Below are 20,112 nucleotides of genomic sequence, written 5' to 3' on the forward strand. Positions count from 1 at the left end.
TTACTTTGAAGAAAAGATAATAAGTAGGCTTCGAATTTTATTATATTGCTATAAATATAATTTGTTAGTAACTGGAAGAGACTAGTGATAGATACAATACATTACTGATGACTAAACCTCTCCTAAGCTTCCAGTGCCCTGCATTAAGTTCTATTATTACCTGGTGTGTTTCACGTCTACTAATTAGGCTATGCCATACATGGAGCCTTTCTGTAGCATAATTCTGTCCTTCTACGCTTTTGCAGGTTAACCGTATCAAGTTCTCTACCTATCAAACTTTATACGTGAGCCTATGGACTATCCTATTATAGAATACATGGATAGTTACCCCATTCTTCTGCGGTTGAACTTACTGCTTACTTAGAGTCGCCTCGAACTATTCTTCATCTTACAAGATAGCTCTCTATTATATTAGCTAGAACTCTACTATGCAAGCGAGACTAAGAGGCTTGATATAAGGAAAGACACTGGCCGGAATACTATACCTAGCTTACTTAGTAGATTGTACTCGTATTACTATAAAGTACTAATTCGAAGACTCCTTAGTAACTGCTCCTAATAAACCATCTAAGCTATTCCGTGACCTCATGTTTGAAGATGCGCAGGCTGCGATACTTACGCCTCTCTTCATACCAACACTCCTACACAGCGTCTCCTCTTTCAAACAGCTGCCACCTTGTTTCCATCAACTAGCCAGTATCGACGAAAGATCGCCGACATCGATTCGACCATGCAACCTCGAAGCTATTGCTCGTAATAGTGTCGCCGCCCCCTAGATTCTTCGCTCTTTGACTCGTCCGTCCGAATTCGTACAACCGCGATTCGCGACCGACTCATATTTTTCGCGTAACGGTGACCATCCAGCCTCCATGTGTTCAGTCTTGTAGTCAATACTGGCCTGAGACTCCCTCTCGACATGGCAACACTGGGGTCACCCTCACCTCCGGCTTCTCCGTCATCTCGCCGCCGTCGAAACTTCGCACGCAAATGCGAGCGCTTTTGTTGTAATATCATCCTGTATTTCCCTCTCTCTTTCGTCTATGGCTTGACAACATGGGCTGTTTGGGTGGCGGTAAATATTGGCTTGACCCCGAGCAAGGCCTGGACAGGTACGCTGGCTTGAACTCAAATATAAAGAAGACATGTTGACGCGGGTCAGGTCACTCTTCCAACGCTCTTGCGATCTCCCTCTACCTCCTGTTGAACTGGAGTTATACCACCTCCGTATTCACGAATCCTGGCTCTCCGTCTGACCTCAAATCTGGCTATAGCCAACTCCCCACTACCGAAACGCCCGCTTATAGTTCCTTCACCGTCAAGTCCAACGGTGACATACGATTCTGTAAGAAGTGCCAAACGAAGAAGCCTGACAGATCACATCATTGCTCAACCTGCAATAGATGTGTATTGAAAATGGACCACCATTGCCCATGGTTGGCTACTTGCGTCGGCCTACGAAACTACAAAGCGTTCCTTCTGTTCTTAATATATGTCTCGCTGTTCTGCTGGGCTTGCTTTGCAGTCTCAATGACTTGGCTATACAGTGAAATTTTCTCTGGTGGGCAATACATGGAGTCACTTATGCCTGTCAATTTTATCCTCTTGGCAGTGCTGTCAGGCATAATCGGGCTGGTCATTACTGGTTTCTCTGCCTGGCACATATATTTGGCAGTGACAAATTACACTACCATCGAGAAACTAGAGAGGACGCGCTACCTGTCACCGCTCCGCAAATCCATGCAATACCACCCACCTGATCGTAATTACATCCACGCAAACGGTGGTCGTCAGACCATCGGCGACCAGATCCATGAGATACACGCCAATGCGCTACCTGGGATTCTTCGTCCAGAAGAAGGCCAAGACTCAAGATCTGTATCGCCGGCAATGAATGGCGGCTCTCCAGCTCAACAATCACTGCGCAGAAATTACCATCACAACTCAGAACAACAAAGAGAAGTAGACCGGTATGAGGAATACTTGAACGAGCAAGACATGGAGAGCTTACCACACGCCTTTGACCTGGGCTGGAGGCGGAATTTGGCTCATGTCTTCGGCGACAATGCACTACTATGGCCCGTGCCGATTTCTACAACTATCGGGGATGGATGGTCGTGGGAGCCCAGCCCCAAATGGACGAGAGCACGCGATCAAATACGACGGCATCGCGAAGCTCAAACTCGAGCTCAGAAAGAGCGGGAACGAGCCGCGGGATGGGGCCATGAGAGTGACACAGATGGCCTAAATATCCCAAAACCGAACTGGTACGGCTACTCCGCAGGCAGCCAGGATGATGGCGAGGATGGCAGGTACTTGACGACCAGCAGTGGGGTTACCACCGTAAGAGGTGCTGGCCGTCGCTCGCCTGGGAAGGCAGACAGCATATTAGGCCGCCTGCCCGGCACGTATATCGAAGATGGCCAGGGCACGCCAATGCAAGACCTCGGTCGGCGAAGGGGCAGGCACGACGACGCCGATCTATTCGAGGATGAAAACTACGACACAAGCAGTGACGAAGACCACGCGAAGCGGAAGTCAGTGCCACCCCCAAAAGCGTACCCGATAGCTAAAGCCAGCTCTACCACGTCGAATTGGAATGACGTGCCTGATGAGTACCTGAATGGAGAGAGCAGGGGTCGGACAGGCACGTCCTCGCGCAGCCGTGACCGGCGGACACGAAACGAGCAGGACTGGGATAGTTGGAGCCCGCGGTGAAGAAGGAGTGTTTGTTCCCTGAATGTTTTTCAATGTTTTGTCTACCAAATGCATTTCTGATAGCGTATTTTGGATGCATTTTTTGGGGGCTAGCGTGATTAATCAGAATCATCATTACTCAAAGAAGAAATCCGTTGCTATATCCTTCCGCTTCCTTTTATAGGTCGCGGGGTAGCTTTGTTCCCTTGACTATTTTGCACACACCAAAGACCTTTTTGAATCCTCTGCCGCTGGTGAATTATGTTCACCACTAGGGTCATAAAAGGCCATCCATCATGGCCCGGCACAGACGATGTGAAGAGTAAGAATAGCTCAGCTTTGTAAGACTCTATAAAGCCTTTTGCTTCCAAGAGACTTTTGGATGGGTCAATATGGGTGATTATCCTCAATTTGAGAGGAAATTTAACAGAAACCAAAGATTTGAATATAATTAGCGATAAAGATGCCCGAACACTTCCAAATTCGCAGGCATAGCGAAGACCAACGTGAAGTCCTCAGTAGGCATAGCTACGTCGACACCCCAAAGATCGAGCACCGAAAGAGTATCCAAGCTGGAGGTTACTCTATTTTATTCGTACCTATCTACCTACGTAGCTACCGATGTGTGATCCCGCGGCATGCATGCATAGATAGGTGGGTAATGTAAACATAGGATCCGCATTCTTCATCTTCCTACGATATCCATCTGCAGAAAGGTTCAAAGCCCATATTGTCGATGTGTAATGTAGCGATTGCCGCAGCAGCATGATATTGGAAGTTACATGATTCGAGACACTTAGCTATCTGAGCTGGAATCTATCTTATTTGTCGCGACATGCCCCGGTCCCTCTTTCTTCTCAAGCTGACTATATGGTTGGGACGAGATGACGATCTTTGAGGGGGGTTATATTGTTGGGAGTCGGGACTGCGTTTCGCAACCCTAGATGGTTATATATATATACGGGATCACGAGCTTTGTGGTGGGAGGATTCATATACATCTATACCTATTTACCGGATTCGGTTCTTCCCACGCTCAAGATTCTGGGAAGACTCAGCGCCATCCTCGGCTTCTGGTTCCGGTCTATGGGGACTGTGTTATGAACTCTTGGGATTGAAGGGGGCTGGTGGACTAGGGGTTTGTGACATGAGCAGCGCTCTTCGCTCTTTCGGGGGCCCTGAACGGTCTAATGGCAATATATCTTAGCAATAATAAGGGTTAGTGATGCATTCTTCTCGTGTTATTGAAGGGGTATTTAGGTTCGAGACGAGGTGGCTTGAGACGTGTGCTGAAGGTAAGTGGCAGACGGAGACACTGGGAGAGCTGGGATACAAGTTCTAAGTGGCAATATGGTGTGTGTGACTGGTTTGGCGTTTCTTGGTAGGTTATCTTCGTCAAGGATAGACTCGAGATTCTGCGATGTGTGACTTTCCTTCATGCGTAAGCTGTCTCAAAGCCCTGACTTCATGATATATGGAATGGAAATGATTCTATACATGGAGTGAGATATGAGAAGACAGGACTAAAACAATGTACTTTAATAAGGATGAAAAATATTAGACCATGTCCTCTTTGACGACTATGGTCATGGATCTCGAAAGATCAGAAGGTCAATACCATAATACATCCACTGTGTGGAACAATCATGGATACTCTACAGATCCATCTGGTTTCAGTATAGGAATCTAGTGATATCCGTTGCTCGTCCCTTTCACCATGGACAGAGGCCTGCAATGGTAAGATATCCTATGCAAACTACAGGCTTTATGGGATAGTCGATGCTGGTTACGTCCTGGTTGCTCCCATGAGATCTAATTGCGAATGTATTAATGCTCGTTCTGGGCAATTTCCAGCTATGAATAGAAGAAGATAGAGAAAATAGGTATTGTCTCGTTTGTGCAACCGTGATGTAGACAGCAGTGACAATAGCACGAAAGTAAGCCTGGGCATCTACTTCTAGATGTGTTTCCCAGTGCATAGGTATGTAATATCATCTCTTGATATTGTCCAGGTCAGGTCTATCATCTATCAATGCAGCAGCATGTTGACCATGTACTACCGCCGTGAGGGTCTCATTTGTGATATCCCAATAGTCACCATGTGCGTGGAGTAAACATGCATGTCCGCGAAGTAACTGGAGCGGGACGACTTTGCACGATAATACTGCTTCTCATCCCAAGCGTCGCAACAGGTAATGCACAGGCGGTCTAATATCGTAGTCAAGAGCCATGCACCCCACAACGTATCAGTACGGTGTTGCAAAGGTGTTTCATAGAGGAAGTGGCATTGGAAAGGCCGTGAAGGTTTAGCTATGAGCTTTTTAGTCACGACGATACAGGGGCTACTATTAGGGGTGGAAGTATCATGGAAAGTACTCTACAAGAAACACAGTACGTATGACCTTTGATCCTTGTTAGATGACAGTTCATGTTGATCGATGTGTGGTTGGTGCTGTCGAATGCAAGAACTACATCTTGGCGCTAGTACGTGAACGACCGATCGCAAGTCAAAGCTACAGTTTAAGTTTAAACTCGACCTCTCTCAGTTTCAGCTTTGTCTCATCTAACATAACACAACAACCTGCCAACTTCAACCTTTCGCACATAGCACCTGAGATCGTTAGATGGACGCGTCGAAGCAGCCACTTTAATTAGTGGCTTCGCGATCTCCCGATCTCGAACGGTCGGACATCTGCAAGCTCAAACCCCGGCCGAGTTTTCCGGTCGCGGCGAGGGATACATTCTAGAATCTACGCGAAAATCAAGGCTACTTTGACGTCGTCTACACTACCGCGAGGCGAGATATGGGCCCCACTCTGGAGACCTAGTCATGATCTCGTTCCGACTCTGGAATGCCTAGGATTGCATCATGGCAATGTGCGTGACCTCAGGGCAAAACTCAAGATAATTAGCACCTCGGCGGACAGCACTGAACCAAGCTTTCTGCCACTGGATAACCTATTGAGTGGTACCCATGAGCATTCCATGTCCGCTATATACAATCGGCAGATGCGAAAGCACCCAGACTCCCCATCGCCAAAAGCCCACATCTCCGCTTCGCAGTTTCGATCGGTCGAATGCCCCGACGAACCAATAAATTCTACATACGGTAGTAGTTATTAGCACCCTTGATAACGCTGCAACTCTACCCTTGAGGGGGGGGAGGGGCCGGGCCCTGAGCGCGGCGACGCCCCGCAAAGCCACCGACGTAGAGGGAAAGACACGGGTCCGATCTCCCGCTGTCTAGAGATCGCGACAAAGCTGCGATCGCCATGCCTTGCCGACTTAGCGCCATTCGTTCTCAGGGCAGCAGGGGTGGAGGGGGCAAGGTGAAGAAAGAATCGCAGTGCCGACCGCTTCGGACAAGTATGGGAAATGAGAAAAGAATGGCACGATCCGAGGAGAGGTCACGGGGGGGGGAGCCGTGGGATGCATCCATCCATCCATCGCATCCTGCAATAACTGGTACTGGTCACGATCCGTGTCTGGCCTTCGATTGCTGAAGGATGAGGTGTGTTGTATTGGAAAGAACCCACCCCCATCGACGCGACCCAGACGCCCGATCGGACGTTGAAGGTGAGATGTCTGAGGCAGACAGGGCTACTAGTTGCAGAGCAGCGAGACGATTGCATGATGCGGATGCGGTCTCTCGCCATGTCTTGCTTTTGCACGCACCTCACATAGCGAATCCCGGTACATGCTGCTGACATCCATCTCTTCAAAGGATTATCAGGCTGCAAACCAGTGCGATCGAGTAGAGACATCGCCGCGTACCGCCATTCTCCTCCTGAAATGTTGTATTTCCCGGGAGGAGGTGTCTGATGCACGATGGACGAGAAGAGGAAGGTGTACGCCTGGTATAATTATCCTTTCGCGGTTGGGTTGGTATATTTCGCTCATACCGGTATACTCAAGCCCAGCATACCCAAATCTACGTCCAAAACTGAATCTCCTTTCTCCCAAGTAATTAAAACATGCCACATTAAATCTATTTCCAACACCGCGTCCTGACAGCCTCAAAAGCCAAATTTCCAAGTATGTCCAGCCATCCTCGCTCACCGTGTGTCAGACTGATATCAAGCCCCTCCCCTCAAGCCTTGCCAGAAAAACAGTCACCCAAAATAAATCCCGTTGTGTCAAGGAAGAAGACCCCTTCCGGACTTAAACCACATTAGGCCCATATGGCTTTCATCTTCCCCATGAATCGACGATCAAAAACATCCTCATTTTCCCCTCGCTGGAGTCTTTTGTACCTTGCAAGTAATCAGATGGCTTGAAACTGAAACCGCCTCTGCCTGGCCGGCCGGCCGGCCGTGTGCGTGTTTGCATGTGCGGCGCCGCCGGGTCTAGAACAGGTGTTCTCAGCATCTTCAGACTACATGCATGCAAAATACATAACCTGCATACATACATTCCAACATACATACATACATACATACATACATACCTCACACATACATACATATATAACCTACCCGTCCCGTATCGACGATGCCACACTATCCAGCCTCGCAAAACGCCCCCCGTCGGACCTGATAGACGGCCCGTTAATTACAGCACACTCCTCCTTCAAACCCAGGAGGAGGAATCACCATATGGATGTGCTAATAATTAATCACTGATTCGCAATGTCCCCTCTGTTCTGCACGCACGCCACCTGTGTGTATGTATCGGGTGATCATGCGATTGAAGAAGGGGGGTTTAGGCCCAGGACGCGGGGGATGATGGCGTGCTCTTTTGAGTCATTTGATCGTGGAGTGCATTTGCTCTGTTTTGCTGTGCTCTGGTCTGGTTTGGTCTGGTCTGGTCTGCTCTGCGCTAGTCTGGTATGGTGTGGTATGGGCTAGTATATTGTATGGTGAGGAGAAGAGCGCGATTGAGGAGGAGGTATTGGTGATGGTGATGGTGAGTGAGGATGCTGGATGGATGCCCGGTGTGGGGATCCTGGAGATGCTCGGGCACCTGTACATCGCATGGCATGGCGTGGCATAACATAGCATAGCATAGCCCACGATCGAGGGGTTTAGTTGGTTAGGTAGTTAGTTTGGTCGTTGGTTGGTAAATGGTAGTGTGGTTTCGCGGCTGCATCCATCCATCCATCCATCCATCCGTCCATCATGTCAGGACACATACACACCACACACACACACACAATAATAGACACAAAACCCACAGAAGTCGACACAGAAACGGAGCAATAACATCAGGCTCGACGCGGTGTCGCTCGCCATCACATGCATGCATGCATGCAGCTCTGCACACCACCTCTCTAGACTCCAAACAAGCCCCGGTTGCTTATCCCATTCCATTCCCATTTCCCATTCCACTCCATCTCACCAACGGAACAAGCCATATTGCTTTCCCAAGCAAGCAAAAGCGTCAGAGACAAACCTAAAAAAAAACAATCCTAGTTTTCTGGTCTCTCGCTCTTTCGCTAGTGCAGTTAGTTTAGTAGTGGGATGCGATAACAACGCTATTGTGTGAATTAAGTAGCACCCCCCAAAAAAAAACAGGTCCAGTGCATTGCTGATGACCGAGCGAGCGAGCGAGCAGGTAAGCAAGCAAGCATCAGATCGTATATTCGCCACCAGATCGTGCTTATACATGCGATGAGAATTATAATACACATGTACAGACACAGACACAGACACAGACACAGACACACACATGAACTCGTATGCAGTAAACAACAAATCTGAATGTGAATTGGATGAATAAATGGAATATGATGAAAATCCATCGCTCAAAATGCTACACGACAACGCCCGATAACACCGCGCTTTTGTGCTTGCTATACCGAAAACAGTCCCATGTCAAATACAGTAGAACAACATAATGAATCCTTCCCTCCATCCATCCATCCAATAATCGCCGTGCAGCAACATCGCATCGCAGCACATCACTATCACATCGGCCCATTGGGCAGGCAGCATATCATGAGACCACCCACCCACACATACAGACACGCGCACGCACCTTCCATCCCATCCCATCCCTCGCAAAACCCGATGTTACAGAAGATGGGGAATTTCGTGTCCGACATCGACGATGTGAAATGCCTTGCTATCGGCGATGGAAGAAAACGCGTGCTTGTGTGCGGCGGTAGGTGGCGCGCGTGGTGTGTTTGGGTGGACGCGGGAATTGGATATGTGCGCGGCATCGAGAAGTATGTTGTGCATCGACGTTTTCCCCTGCCCCGCTCTTTCCGGCCGCGTTGCCGTTGAAGTAAAGTGGTCGGCACGTGTCGCGTGTCCTTCACGCCTGGAACAATCGAGGGTTTTGCGGGCGGGATGAGGTGTGCGGGGGGCTGTGCTGGAGGCTTCGCAGAGCACCATCCGCGGTACGAGTGCGAGTGCGAGTGCGAGGGCGAGGACGTTCTAGGAGATAATGGGTTGTGTGGGTGTGTTTGTGTATGAGGGGTCAAAGGTGTGTAGTTATTGACGACACATTTTGGTCGTTGCATGGTTTTGGTGGTGGGTTCAGGTTGCTCGTTTCGGGCTGCCGGATAGTTGGCCTAGCGATGCAAAGGAGTTTGTCAGTGCAGAGTAGGACGAGGCTTCTCTGCTGCTGATTGAGTCGATGGAACTGGTTGACGAGGACCGAGATTGTGAGTTGGTTGATGCTGCTTGGAGGTTGAGAGTGACACATGATTCACAACGTCCGCTTGCCATGTTGCACCGGCCTCTGCAGCCACGTTCGTAGTTGACGCAGGAAAACATTGTGGATGAGTGTTGTGTGAGTAGGTTGAAAGTAAGTGTGTTTGTGTGCGTGTGTGTGGTGTATGTATGTGTGTGTTGTGTGAGTATGGTCGATGATAGTGTAAGACGGACTTTTTATATTATGACCGAGTCGAGGTGTTCAAACTTTGTGGCTTGTAGAATCTCAAGGAATCAAACTGGAACGAAGGGGAAAAGCCAAATGGTATATATAAACACGCGTACCGGTTTTGCACCGCCAGGGGTCGGACGGATCTACCTGGATGCTCGATGATGTCTTTTTCTCGATCCCTGGGCCATGTCTCTCAACTCGGGCTCCCGTCACAAGGCGCCAAGTCCTGGAGGCTTTACCAAATCCGTGCGGTCTACATGGCGGCCCTTGGCGTTAGCGCTGAGCCTTGAGCAGGATTGTTTCCTATCACCGTGCGATTGGTCATGATGTTACTGACGCCCGTATCATTCCAGAGCATCGGGCCTTCTGGCCCTCCTCCAGACCTGTCACCTACGAGCCCGATACTGTATCTGCCACTTTCTTAATTTTCTTTGACAGCTCAGGAGCCCACTCTTTGCTTGACTTTCGTATAAATGCACGTGTTGCAACCTGAGTGTGGGTCTAATGACTTTTTTTGACTGCGTCGGTGTACCGTGTATCCACACCCTGTGCACTCTTCAGACATACCAGGGTCAAGGGATCGAGACAGTCCCTGCCCATCACGGCTCCTTTTTTCATGCTTGATTTTTCCACTGTTGGCTGGCTGCGTGTACGTGGCCTCTCCTGCCTCTGTCTTGTGGCTTTTTCTCCACAGCAACGGTTGTCGTCGTCCAAGGACTCGTACAACGTTGTGTTTAGGCAGGCAGACTTACATATCGCTGAGTCAACACCATGACGCCATTGCGCACAATATGCAGAAAGGCGACGCCGTACAACTATCGCTACCTAGTAACAAAGTGCGGAGAGACCAACCATGTCTCGCCGGGATCGGCCGCAATGCTTCACGAACCCGAGATAGCCGGTGTCCATCACTGTTATTTTATGTGGACTTCTAAGCATTCGTGTGTGAAAGATTGGGAGATTTTCGGGCACCATGGGAATGAAGGCATGCATCACCCCAACCTGACAAAGGCCCTTCTTATTTTCTTTTCGTGTTGCATGGAACCCCAGTCAACTTGATGCACCTCTAGCCAGGACACAGCCTCAGCCCCACTTTGGATTTTGTTGCAGAATTCATATGTTGTTGTTACATGAATAGTTCATTTTGTTTCGAATTGTTCCACGCTTTGGTCCTCGGACGCGTCTACTTGTTCCAGACTCTCTGATCAGCGCCCCGTGCTTTCTCAGACAGGCGAGCGAATTCATAGCGACAGCGCTAGAATTGCCGAAGAAGCCTGTGGCGTGCGAGCTTTGACATCGCTACTTGTTTCATTGTCGAGCAGGCCCCGCCTTGTTTTACGAAAACGCGCCCAAGATGAGGCTATTACCAACGTCTATCTCATGCTGTTCTTATTTACGGAGTGTGTAAAAATTTGCGTAGAGAATCAAAATTTCGCCGTCAACGCCGTGCCTCGGCGCATCTTGAACGTCGTAAGCGAGCGTGCGCTAGGCAAGTTTTCAAAGGGGTTTCTTCTGTAATAAGTCCTTGAGACTGATTGCTCCACCGCCAACAAGATAAAGACGGTCCAGCTTAGCGGAATGTATCGCGACATGTACGCTTTGATTGCCTATGTCGTCGGCAACAGCGTCATGGCAAGACTAGCCAGCATGCCACAGAGGAGAGGAGGGTGATGAAGTCGAGAACAAGAAACGTGGGTACGCTTGGGTAGATTAGAAAGCCTAACAAGACCGAACGACTTAGCTGAATGCAGTGAAAGCTAAATACGAGTAGACAGACGGTCGGACTGTAACGTGATGGTCTTGACTGCCGACGTTAGATGCAGTCTGTAACTTTTCAGAGAACGCGGAGCCTGTGATATGTGGGCAGCAAAGATGTTCCTATAGCCTGAGCATCGTAGAAGCGGTTCCCAGTGATAGGCAAGATATTACTATCCTAGCCGCGTTATTCAACCATGATCTCGCCGCGGCCTCTTGGACTCTCGATCCTCCGATGCCAGTGACCGTTTCCGCTCACCGAGTGCAGCAGAATTGGCACCTGTGGCACCAGGTCTGTCTGGTCTGAATCTATCATCGCTGTTGTTGTATGAACCGCCGTTCTTTCGGTCGTACCCATAGTCTGCCCATCTACCGGTATCTTCTGACTTGAGATCCTTGTAACGTGTACGTCCTTTCTTTCCCAGTTTCGTCATGTCCCTGATACGCATGTACTCTGGCAGCGTCTCTTTATTCGTCTCGTCCACGAACTTGGCGCCCATGATGTCGCGATCCAGAAGACCCTGAGCAGCCAATTCATCTGTGAAGAAGGCGCCTTTGTGGAAGTATTTCTGCATGTATCCAGCCTGCGGCTTGTCGGAGCGGTCCTCCTTGTCGCGTGCTATTCTCTCCGCATCCTCGGCCTCACGTTCTGCTGCAGTCATGTTGCGTCTTCGCTCGCGCTCGGCCAGCTCAGCCTCGTATTCTTCAATTCTGGCGCGATCCCTTCGTATCCTAGATAGTTCCCGCAATTTCCACGCTGCATATTCGGCCTCTACGTCTCGATCGTCGGTATCGTCCACGGCTTCTTGCTCCTCGAGGTCACGGTCCTCGTCGTCCCAATACTTCTTGCCCGCTGCTTTCTCCGCCGCAGCTCTCTCAATCTGCTCCTGTATAAGCTCATCCGCTTCAGCTTTCCGCCGCGCTTCTTCCTCTTCGGCCTTTTCCTCTTCTGACTTCTCCGGCACGGTACCTCCGTTTCTTTGTGCCTTCTTGATGAAGACAGGTCTGATAAACTTGCGTCGAGTATCCTCCTCCTCCTCACTGCTGCTTTCTTCTGATGATGATTCTTCTCCGCTTTCACTCCCGCTCTCGTTCTCATCCTCTTCATCCTCTTCGTTCTCCGTCTCAAACTCGTCCTCCTCCGCTTTCTTCTTAGCGGCGGCTGCTGCCTGAGCTTGCTGATCTCTTCGCGTCTGTGTGTTGAGATCGACAGCCTTGAGGGTGGTTGCTATCTTGGAAGTATCCTTGGGAAAGGATGTAGCTTTGGGGGGTGGCGCATCTTGACGTGATGTTTCTTGCTCTTCGGGATCGTCGTCCTCAGATGAATCTGATTCATTGGGTGCAGCAGCAAGCGCTTTTCCAGGGCGATGTCGCGCAGGCCGCACCGGATTCGCGGTCATTCGTTTTGGTGGCATGGTGGTGGAACAGTAGCTTTGTAGCTTTGGTAGAAGCTGTCGAAAACGCGTATCTGGTGGGAGGAGGGTATGGAGGGCTCGTCAATTATACTGTTACCGTTTTGGGATACCTAGAGAAGAGGAAGAAGACCTCAGTGGAATGTTTCGGGACGAGTTCCTGCCTTAGACAGTGCAAAAGGTGTATGTGAGTTAATGTTCGTAGAAGTCGCGCTCGCGTTGTCCACTACTTTTTCCGAGAGCTCCATCTGACGCATGGAGAACCTCTCCCGGAAAGGACCCTGCAGCGCTAAGCCTAACAAGGAAAGTCCGCACAATCACGTCCAGTCCAATTCCAATATAAAATGGGGAAACGCCCTATAGCTCCACTCATGACCTGGTAGCAGACTCTAAGAACAAAATGCAAAAGAAGATGCATCGACCGGGAATCGAACCCGGGTCGAGTCGATTCCAATGTGACTGGCAACGACTCAGTATACCACTAACCCACCAATGCTGTGATGTAGGCAAATGGCAAATCTTGATATATGTATTTTGATGATGCCTCCTGTACTTGACACAGTTATACTTGGTTCCACTATGTGACATTCTTGCTCAGATCTTCTCCGGAAAGGCTATATACAGGAAAGGAGCTCTATGGCACGTCTAGCGCCAATTTGCTGTAACTCAAGACGCAGATATACTTGTCACATCACGTGAATCCAGTACAACTCATTCTATACAAGAATCAAACTTTGACGACGCACAGGAGACGAACGAGAAGACGAGAGCCCCGAGCATGCAGAACCGGTGAGCGAATGATATCAATCTTCGAATACATCCGTCTCTCAAGATGGTAAACGCTTGGGTCCATCTTATCTTGGAGAGACGGGGGAGGAGATATTATCGAGGTTTGTGCGAGGCTGATAGGCTTACAGGCCTTGCAGAGTTACATATCAGAGAAGGATGAGTAGTTGAGGACAGGGACATGAAGTGACAAGACACATGCAGACACGGCGTACGAAGAGGAGACACTGGGAATGAGCGATTTTGAGCAGAACGTTTATTAAATCGTGGACGTCTGAGTCCGGGTATATTTTATTTTCATCGTCCCTCATGTACCAGTAATAGGCTTCTGACCGTATACGACGTAACTGTAAGTGGTTGGTGAGCATGGTACTACTAAAATCAGTCTTTGAGCGAACGACTTACATTGGCCAGTAAGCATGGATCCTCGGATTTTGGATCTCTTTCCTACATCCCATAAGGAGAAGTTCAAGTTCTTCTGGGGACATGCCCAAGACTTGGGTACACAAGCGTGCAGAGAAGCCGTGAAGACCATCTAGAGTGTTGATCATGTTCCATTCCCCGAGTTGCTTGAGCTCCTTGTCCTTTGGCCAACGATTTTGCGGCCATTTGTAGACGATTTCCGTCACATTTTGAAATCCTGCTTCGATCATGAACTCCTTATACCGCTCCGCCCAGCTTCCATCTCGTTTCAGCGCTTTGAGAGCATCACAAAGGTACTTGTTGAGTCTTTCGAAGTGGGTACCATCCATTGTGCCGTCGTCGGCCCGTACTGGAAAGGCAAAATCTTGGAGCTCGTACCAGCCACCCGGCTTCAGAGAGTCGTAGACCCGTGAGAACAGTGCTGTAGGGTTACCAAGTGAGCCAGCTAGCATTCGACCGTGAATATAGTCAAACTTTTGAGGGAACGTCCATTCTTGGTCAAAATCATCAACTTCGAATTTGCAGTTTGGTGGGACATATGGAGGTTGTATGGCACTGAGATCGGTACCAATTACATTGGCCTGAGGGAATTCGTCTGCAAAGTCCATGGCCCATATTCCGGTACCAGTGCCAATGTCGAGGGCGTTAAAATCGTCTGTACAGTCGAGAGGGGCATGGTAGAGCTGACGGTGCATAGTCTTCAGGAAGATCTCATGCTGAAGGTCCAGCCTCTCCTGCTCCTGGTCGTCTTCCGGGATGAAGTATAGGCCATCTTGGTATTTGTGGTAGCCACGGCCATTCTCCTCGACGCTTTCCAGTATGCTTGACCTCAGACTTTCGGTATATGTGGTGGAGACGTCGTCACCCAGAGCAGAGTCGGATTCGAAAGAGTCGGCGTCGAGTGGATCTGGATTGCCCTCGTGAGGAGCGTGCAGGTGTTGAGGGTCGGACTCAGCGGGAAGCTGGATAGCGTCCGCCATAAGGGCCGACGAGGAAACGCGCGGATGCGGCAAAGGGTGGAGTAGTAGTGGTGTAACAGGCTTAAGATAGATCAGTGGGTGTGCGACATAAGGGCGTTTAGGATTGAAGCGGTATGACACACGTGAAGACGGGGGTCACAAACGCAGCCTTCCAGAGGGCGAGGACGGCTCGTATAGTGATTGGGGGGCGCAGGTGAAAGAGAAATGGGCTACGCCGCGCGAAGGTCCAGAAGAGAAAAGAAGAGCAGTGGCATTCTTAACAGAGATGGGTGAGGTGCCTGAAGTTCGGTCAGGTAAGTGGATGGGAATGGTCCGGAGTGTGTGGGCATGATGGGAAGTGACATGGGATGGAGCGTGGGCATTTGAACATGGAAGCTAACTTAGACTCATGTACTATCGACGAACGTAGGCAAGAGCGAGCGGGTCGAGCGCCGGGCCTTCCCAGTCGGGGCGCCTTAGACTCCCCGGTGCCGTTGACGACGGACTGCTTGATGGCTGGAGCGTATGAGACTATGAGTAGTATAGAGGTGCGGGTGTGTGCATGTGCGCAGAAGAGGAATGGCGGAGAATGGTGATAATTACGGTCGTTGATGATTGAGGAGGGGATGAGGGAATATGCAGTGTGCAAGCTGTGTCAATGTGCAATATGCAACAATATGCAAGACTGTACGTGATATGGGTCTATGAGCGGGTTGGCGGTCAGGAACAGGGAACTGGCAGTGGGGAGAGAGCACGCAGGAAACTGGGGCAGTTTGGGGCAGTTTGGGGCAGTTTGGGGCAGTTTGGGGCAGTTCGGGGCGGTTCGGGGGGCAGTTTGGGCGAGTTTGGCAGTCTGCGGCGGCCGGTGGAGCTGCAGCACTGCATCTGGGTGTGGATAATGGCAGCTAATCATGTTTGCTGTTTGCCTGCTCTTCTGGGCTGTTTGCAACGGTTTATCTGCCGACTATGGCCCTGACAACAGTGCATGCATGTACTGTATTAGCCATTTCCGAGTATGATTGCATACCGTATGAAAATACAATAGGATATCGAGCGGCACAGTACTACTCTTGAAAGCTCTCTCGCAAGCATCAGGGTACAATGGTACATCCATCTCGCCATCTTGGACCTCGACCAAGCACGCTAAGCCTTGTATGCCTTCTTCACACACACAGTGACAAACACACACACATACACACCACACATCTATGGAGACATCAAGGTCTATTTCATCTGCAGCGGACGTGTAATGAACCTGACTTATTAACGTAGGTCTAAAAGCCTCTCCGATGTAGCGTCGTTCGGTCGCCCGTCGGCCGTAAGAATGACAGCAACCACTAATAATGACCCTGACAGTGACGGTCGACAACAGACGGTGACAGTGCATACTCGAGTCAGTGTCCATGTCAACTACAGACGAGCAGACTGACTACGCAAACTGCTCACACAAAGAAATGTTTCGAGGCCAAAATCAAACGGCGCAAATGCCAGACAGTGACAAGTTGAGCGGTGATGATTCGAAAGGCTATATCAATGCAGCTAAAGCTCCTACAGCAGCCACAGAGCCACAACTCCTCTAGTCTCTCTCCGCTCTTCAGCTCCCCAACTTGGCTCTCCCTTACTAACCAGGGCTGTAAGTGAAGTCGTGTCGCTTACGGCATGGCGACCCTTTTTCCCTCCACACTCAACCCATGCCATGCCACTGCAGTGTCCACCGTTCGCCATAGCGGCACATCCATACTCTTCTTTCGGGAAACCTCTCTCAGCAGCATGCCGTGAGTTGTCAGTCATCAGCCAGCAAACAACAAAAGTCATAAATCTTCACTCGCCCAGGACCGCGCTCAGGACTATCCTCGTGAGGCAGAGTCGTCGTACACGTATTGTCACATCGCCAGTCATCTGCATTAGCATCTGACTCGCATGCCATGCAAGAAGAGCTGTGCGTTTGGTAAAGAGCTATCAAGGTCTCTAATCTCACGCCCATCGCCCATGGCACGCCGAAACGATGAAAAGACACGATGGATCCAGGAATGGAGGATGAAAGGGCCCGGGGTCTGCTGCTAGGGATCCTCGACATCGCTCAACCACTCGCAACACCACACTGTCCCATTCCACATGTCACGGACACTGACCCGCTTGCAAAAACAAGCTTCTGTTGTATCGTTGCTCCTGCTCGAAACACACCGTATTGAATCTACGTATAAACTTACTAAAGTCACCGGTCTCGCCTGGTTCTCGGCGACTAGTCCTTTCCCTCTCAAGTGACAAGCCGTCCTTTTCACCCATGCAAAACTCACACAACAAGCCCTTGCAAATTGGTGATAATGTTATCTAGTCCATCAGACCCCCGCTACTTGCTTGCTCTCTTGTGTTTTGTATCTTGAATCCTGATGTCACTGCGAGTCCAACATCTATCAATCTCCACAGCCACACCGTCTTCCTCGCCTGTCCGTCATCCAACATGTCTTCATTGCACACGTCTCTTGCAGCTGCGCTTGTGGCCTGGCTCTTCTACCTCCTAGTCTTGACCGTCTACCGACTCTTCTTCCATCCGTTGGCAAGGTTTCCTGGTCCTGCTTACGCTGCTGTTAGTCGCTGGCACGAATGGTACTATGATGTTTACCTCGGAGGAAAGCTCATCTTCTGGATTGAGCATCTCCACAAGGTCTACGGTAGAGAATATTCACCAAAGTCCCGACTTTATAGCAACGCTAAATACTCGTCTGACAGGCCCAATCGTGCGCATTACCCCAGACGAGGTCCACATCCTAGACGCAGACCTCTGGGAGACGCTTTACACGAAAGCAGGGCGGGTCGACAAGTACCAGTATATGTCACCTCGCTTTGGAAATGAGAATTCCGTCTTAACCACTGCCCCGGACGCTCTTCACAGGATTCGAAGGAATGCCTTGAATCCTTTCTTTTCTCGTCAACGAATCGTTGACCTTCAGACCATCATCAAGGGGAAGCTCGACATTCTCATTCGCAAAGTCCAGACTGCGAAGACGAACGGGCAACCCATTGTCATCAGCCGTGGTTTTCAGGCCTTTGCCGAAGATGTGATCATGAACTATACATTTGCTCATGACTATGATTCCCTCAACAAGCAAGACTGGAAGCCCATCTTACATGATTCTTTCCAAGCTGTCAGTATCAGCGGAAACATGGCTCTCCAGTTCCCTTGGATTCCAAAGATACTCAATGCGTTGCCAAAGAAGTGGTTGGCGAAGATTGAACCTTTATATGATCTGATCTTCCGCATGCAAGCGGTAAGTGTTGCACAGCCGGTCGCTCCAATATACCTGTGTAACTTACATCCACTTATACTGCAATAGGACTTCGCCGACCAGATCAAAGCTCTAAAGTCTGGCATGAGTGACGAGCGCATTGCAAAGGCTGGTCATACAACTATTCTGTCCGAGTTGTTAAGAGGCGACCTGCCTGCGGAAGAGCTTTCGAATCTACGCCTCCAAGATGAAGCCCAGCTCATAATTGGCGCTGGCCTTGCGACGACTGGGTGGACTTTGAGCTTGGGCATATATTATATTCTCTCGAATCCAAATGTGCTGCACACTCTACGCAAAGAGCTGAACGATGCCATACCAGAAGCAAACCTCCGCAGTCCAAGTCAACACCTCGACTGGACTAAGCTTGAACGTTTGCCATACCTCATGGGATGTGTCCGTGAGGCAGTGCGCTTGTCCTACTCTACTACATCACGTAATGCGCGCATTTTCAAGACACCCATCCAATTCGGGGACTGGAGCATTCCTGCTGGCACACCTATCTCAATGACGATCCCTTTCCTCAACCACAATGAGGAGATATTCCCAAACTCATATGCCTTTGTACCAGAGCGATGGATAGGTAATCCGAAAGCACCGAATGGTTCAAGCCTGGAAAGATACTTTGTTGGTTTCGGCAAAGGCTCAAGGTCTTGTTTGGGCATCAAGTAAGTAGCATCCATCTGTTGTGCGATGGTGTTGTATTACTTGCAACCGTGTACTGCGGCTCGATACTAACTGGCTGCATTCTAGCCTTGCTCAAGCTGAGCTATACCTCACATTCGCCGCAATGATCCGTTATTTTGACCTCGAGCTTTTCGACACAGACAAGACTGATGTGGACATGGCACATGACTTCTTCCTGCCATTTCCCAAGCTCGACAGCAAAGGTATCAGAGTTCTTGTCAAAGACGACAAGCTGTACCAATGACGATCGACTACAAATGAGACCTATGTAATCGACGTTCTAAAGGCTGCTGCATGGCCAATGCAACACCAACACGTCCCCTAGGTTTAATAATATCGAATGTATAGTTTCTAATACATTCGCTCTACCTACACTCTCTAAGGTCGAGAAGTAAGGGTGCTCCCAATGCAACACAGATTGAGTCACGTCATCGTAACTTGACAAGATGTTCCCTGTCAAGACCACTTATCGCCATCTCGTGTGCAAACTGCGCCGCATATTGACCATCACACGACTTCTCGTAGGAGCCCTATCCAGACACCACGACTTCACCGCCGCTCGTCTGCCCTCGAATCGGCGTCAACACCCACCATCACACGCCTCACGATGCTCCTGGTTCCCTACTACCACAGGCTGCCACATGCTGTACACACCCGGATACAAACTGCTTTAGCCAGGGAAAGCAAGGGCAGAGGACGTACTACGCCCTAATGTAAGCATCCCATGTCACCAAGAGTGTATGACTTTCCAGAATAGGCGAAGTGCATAGGCGCTTGTTGAACATGTCGTTGGAGCTAAATCGTGATATATATTCAAGATGAGGATGTCCAGTGAGGGGGTGGGTAGGTAGGTAGGCAGAATAGAGTAATGATTTCGATTGGGAAGGGTCCATGTATCCAGGTCGAGATACAAACTATCTAATGAGAAGCCGGTATTTCTTCCTTGTTTAAGTCATGACTTCTGCGCGCAAGCAAGGGGAAGATGGAGGATATGATAATTGGTGTCGTTTTTTAGAGGGGGGGTTGAATATTACGAGTCGGCTTGAGGCACGAATTCAGCCTTACAACTGACTACATCCATGTTTACCTAGGTTTTTAGGTAATGAAGCCAACACTAGGCTAAACACGATATATGTATAGTCTAATTTTTTTAATAGCCTTGCCTCTGATGGTATATAATTCAAATCAAGTCAAACTGATTTCCGGCAAAATACATGAAAACAGATGGAAGGGGGGTTTTTTTTGGTATTTTTATTATTCTACTGTTATGATTGACCGTGTGTGG

The 20,112-nt window shown here is 49.6% G+C and overlaps 5 protein-coding genes and 1 non-coding gene across 6 annotated transcripts; 2 read left to right on the top strand and 4 right to left on the bottom strand.

Moving 5' to 3' along the window:
• Nucleotides 1-614: 614 nt before the first annotated feature.
• On the top strand, nt 615-3,122 carry EJ05DRAFT_537329 (zf-DHHC-domain-containing protein). The gene is made up of 2 exons (XM_033749378.1): nt 615-1,109; nt 1,160-3,122. Exons 1-2 carry the CDS (start codon nt 917-919, stop codon nt 2,713-2,715), a joined length of 1,749 nt encoding a protein of 582 aa, XP_033601404.1. The 5' UTR covers nt 615-916; the 3' UTR covers nt 2,716-3,122.
• A 5,144-nt stretch (nt 3,123-8,266) lies between these two features.
• EJ05DRAFT_327482 (uncharacterized protein) lies at nt 8,267-9,326 on the bottom strand. The gene is made up of 2 exons (XM_033740813.1): nt 8,648-9,326; nt 8,267-8,595 (listed from the first exon to the last, which is right to left on the bottom strand). Exons 1-2 carry the CDS (start codon nt 9,154-9,156, stop codon nt 8,445-8,447), a joined length of 660 nt encoding a protein of 219 aa, XP_033601405.1. The 5' UTR covers nt 9,157-9,326; the 3' UTR covers nt 8,267-8,444.
• A 1,664-nt stretch (nt 9,327-10,990) lies between these two features.
• On the bottom strand, nt 10,991-13,062 carry EJ05DRAFT_327478 (uncharacterized protein). The gene has a single exon (XM_033740812.1). It carries the CDS (start codon nt 12,689-12,691, stop codon nt 11,468-11,470), a length of 1,224 nt encoding a protein of 407 aa, XP_033601406.1. The 5' UTR covers nt 12,692-13,062; the 3' UTR covers nt 10,991-11,467.
• A 39-nt stretch (nt 13,063-13,101) lies between these two features.
• EJ05DRAFT_t38 lies at nt 13,102-13,184 on the bottom strand. The gene has a single exon. It is a non-coding gene; the product is annotated as a tRNA-Gly (tRNA).
• A 597-nt stretch (nt 13,185-13,781) lies between these two features.
• On the bottom strand, nt 13,782-14,877 carry EJ05DRAFT_485041 (putative methyltransferase; the record flags this gene model as incomplete). The annotated part of the gene is made up of 2 exons (XM_033745410.1): nt 13,782-13,821; nt 13,880-14,877. The coding sequence occupies 2 exons, from the start codon at nt 14,875-14,877 to the stop codon at nt 13,782-13,784; spliced, it is 1,038 nt and encodes a 345-aa protein (XP_033601407.1).
• Nucleotides 14,878-17,317: 2,440 nt separating this feature from the next.
• EJ05DRAFT_527074 (putative cytochrome P450) lies at nt 17,318-19,515 on the top strand (the record flags this gene model as incomplete). The annotated part of the gene is made up of 4 exons (XM_033748886.1): nt 17,318-17,528; nt 17,587-18,125; nt 18,207-18,808; nt 18,894-19,515. 4 exons carry the CDS (start codon nt 17,318-17,320, stop codon nt 19,069-19,071), a joined length of 1,530 nt encoding a protein of 509 aa, XP_033601408.1. The 3' UTR covers nt 19,072-19,515.
• Between the last annotated feature and the right edge of the window lie 597 nt (nt 19,516-20,112).

This window comes from Pseudovirgaria hyperparasitica (genome assembly GCF_010093815.1).
Source record: "Pseudovirgaria hyperparasitica strain CBS 121739 unplaced genomic scaffold EJ05scaffold_6, whole genome shotgun sequence".
Classification (NCBI taxonomy): Eukaryota; Fungi; Ascomycota; class Dothideomycetes; order Acrospermales; family Acrospermaceae; genus Pseudovirgaria; species Pseudovirgaria hyperparasitica.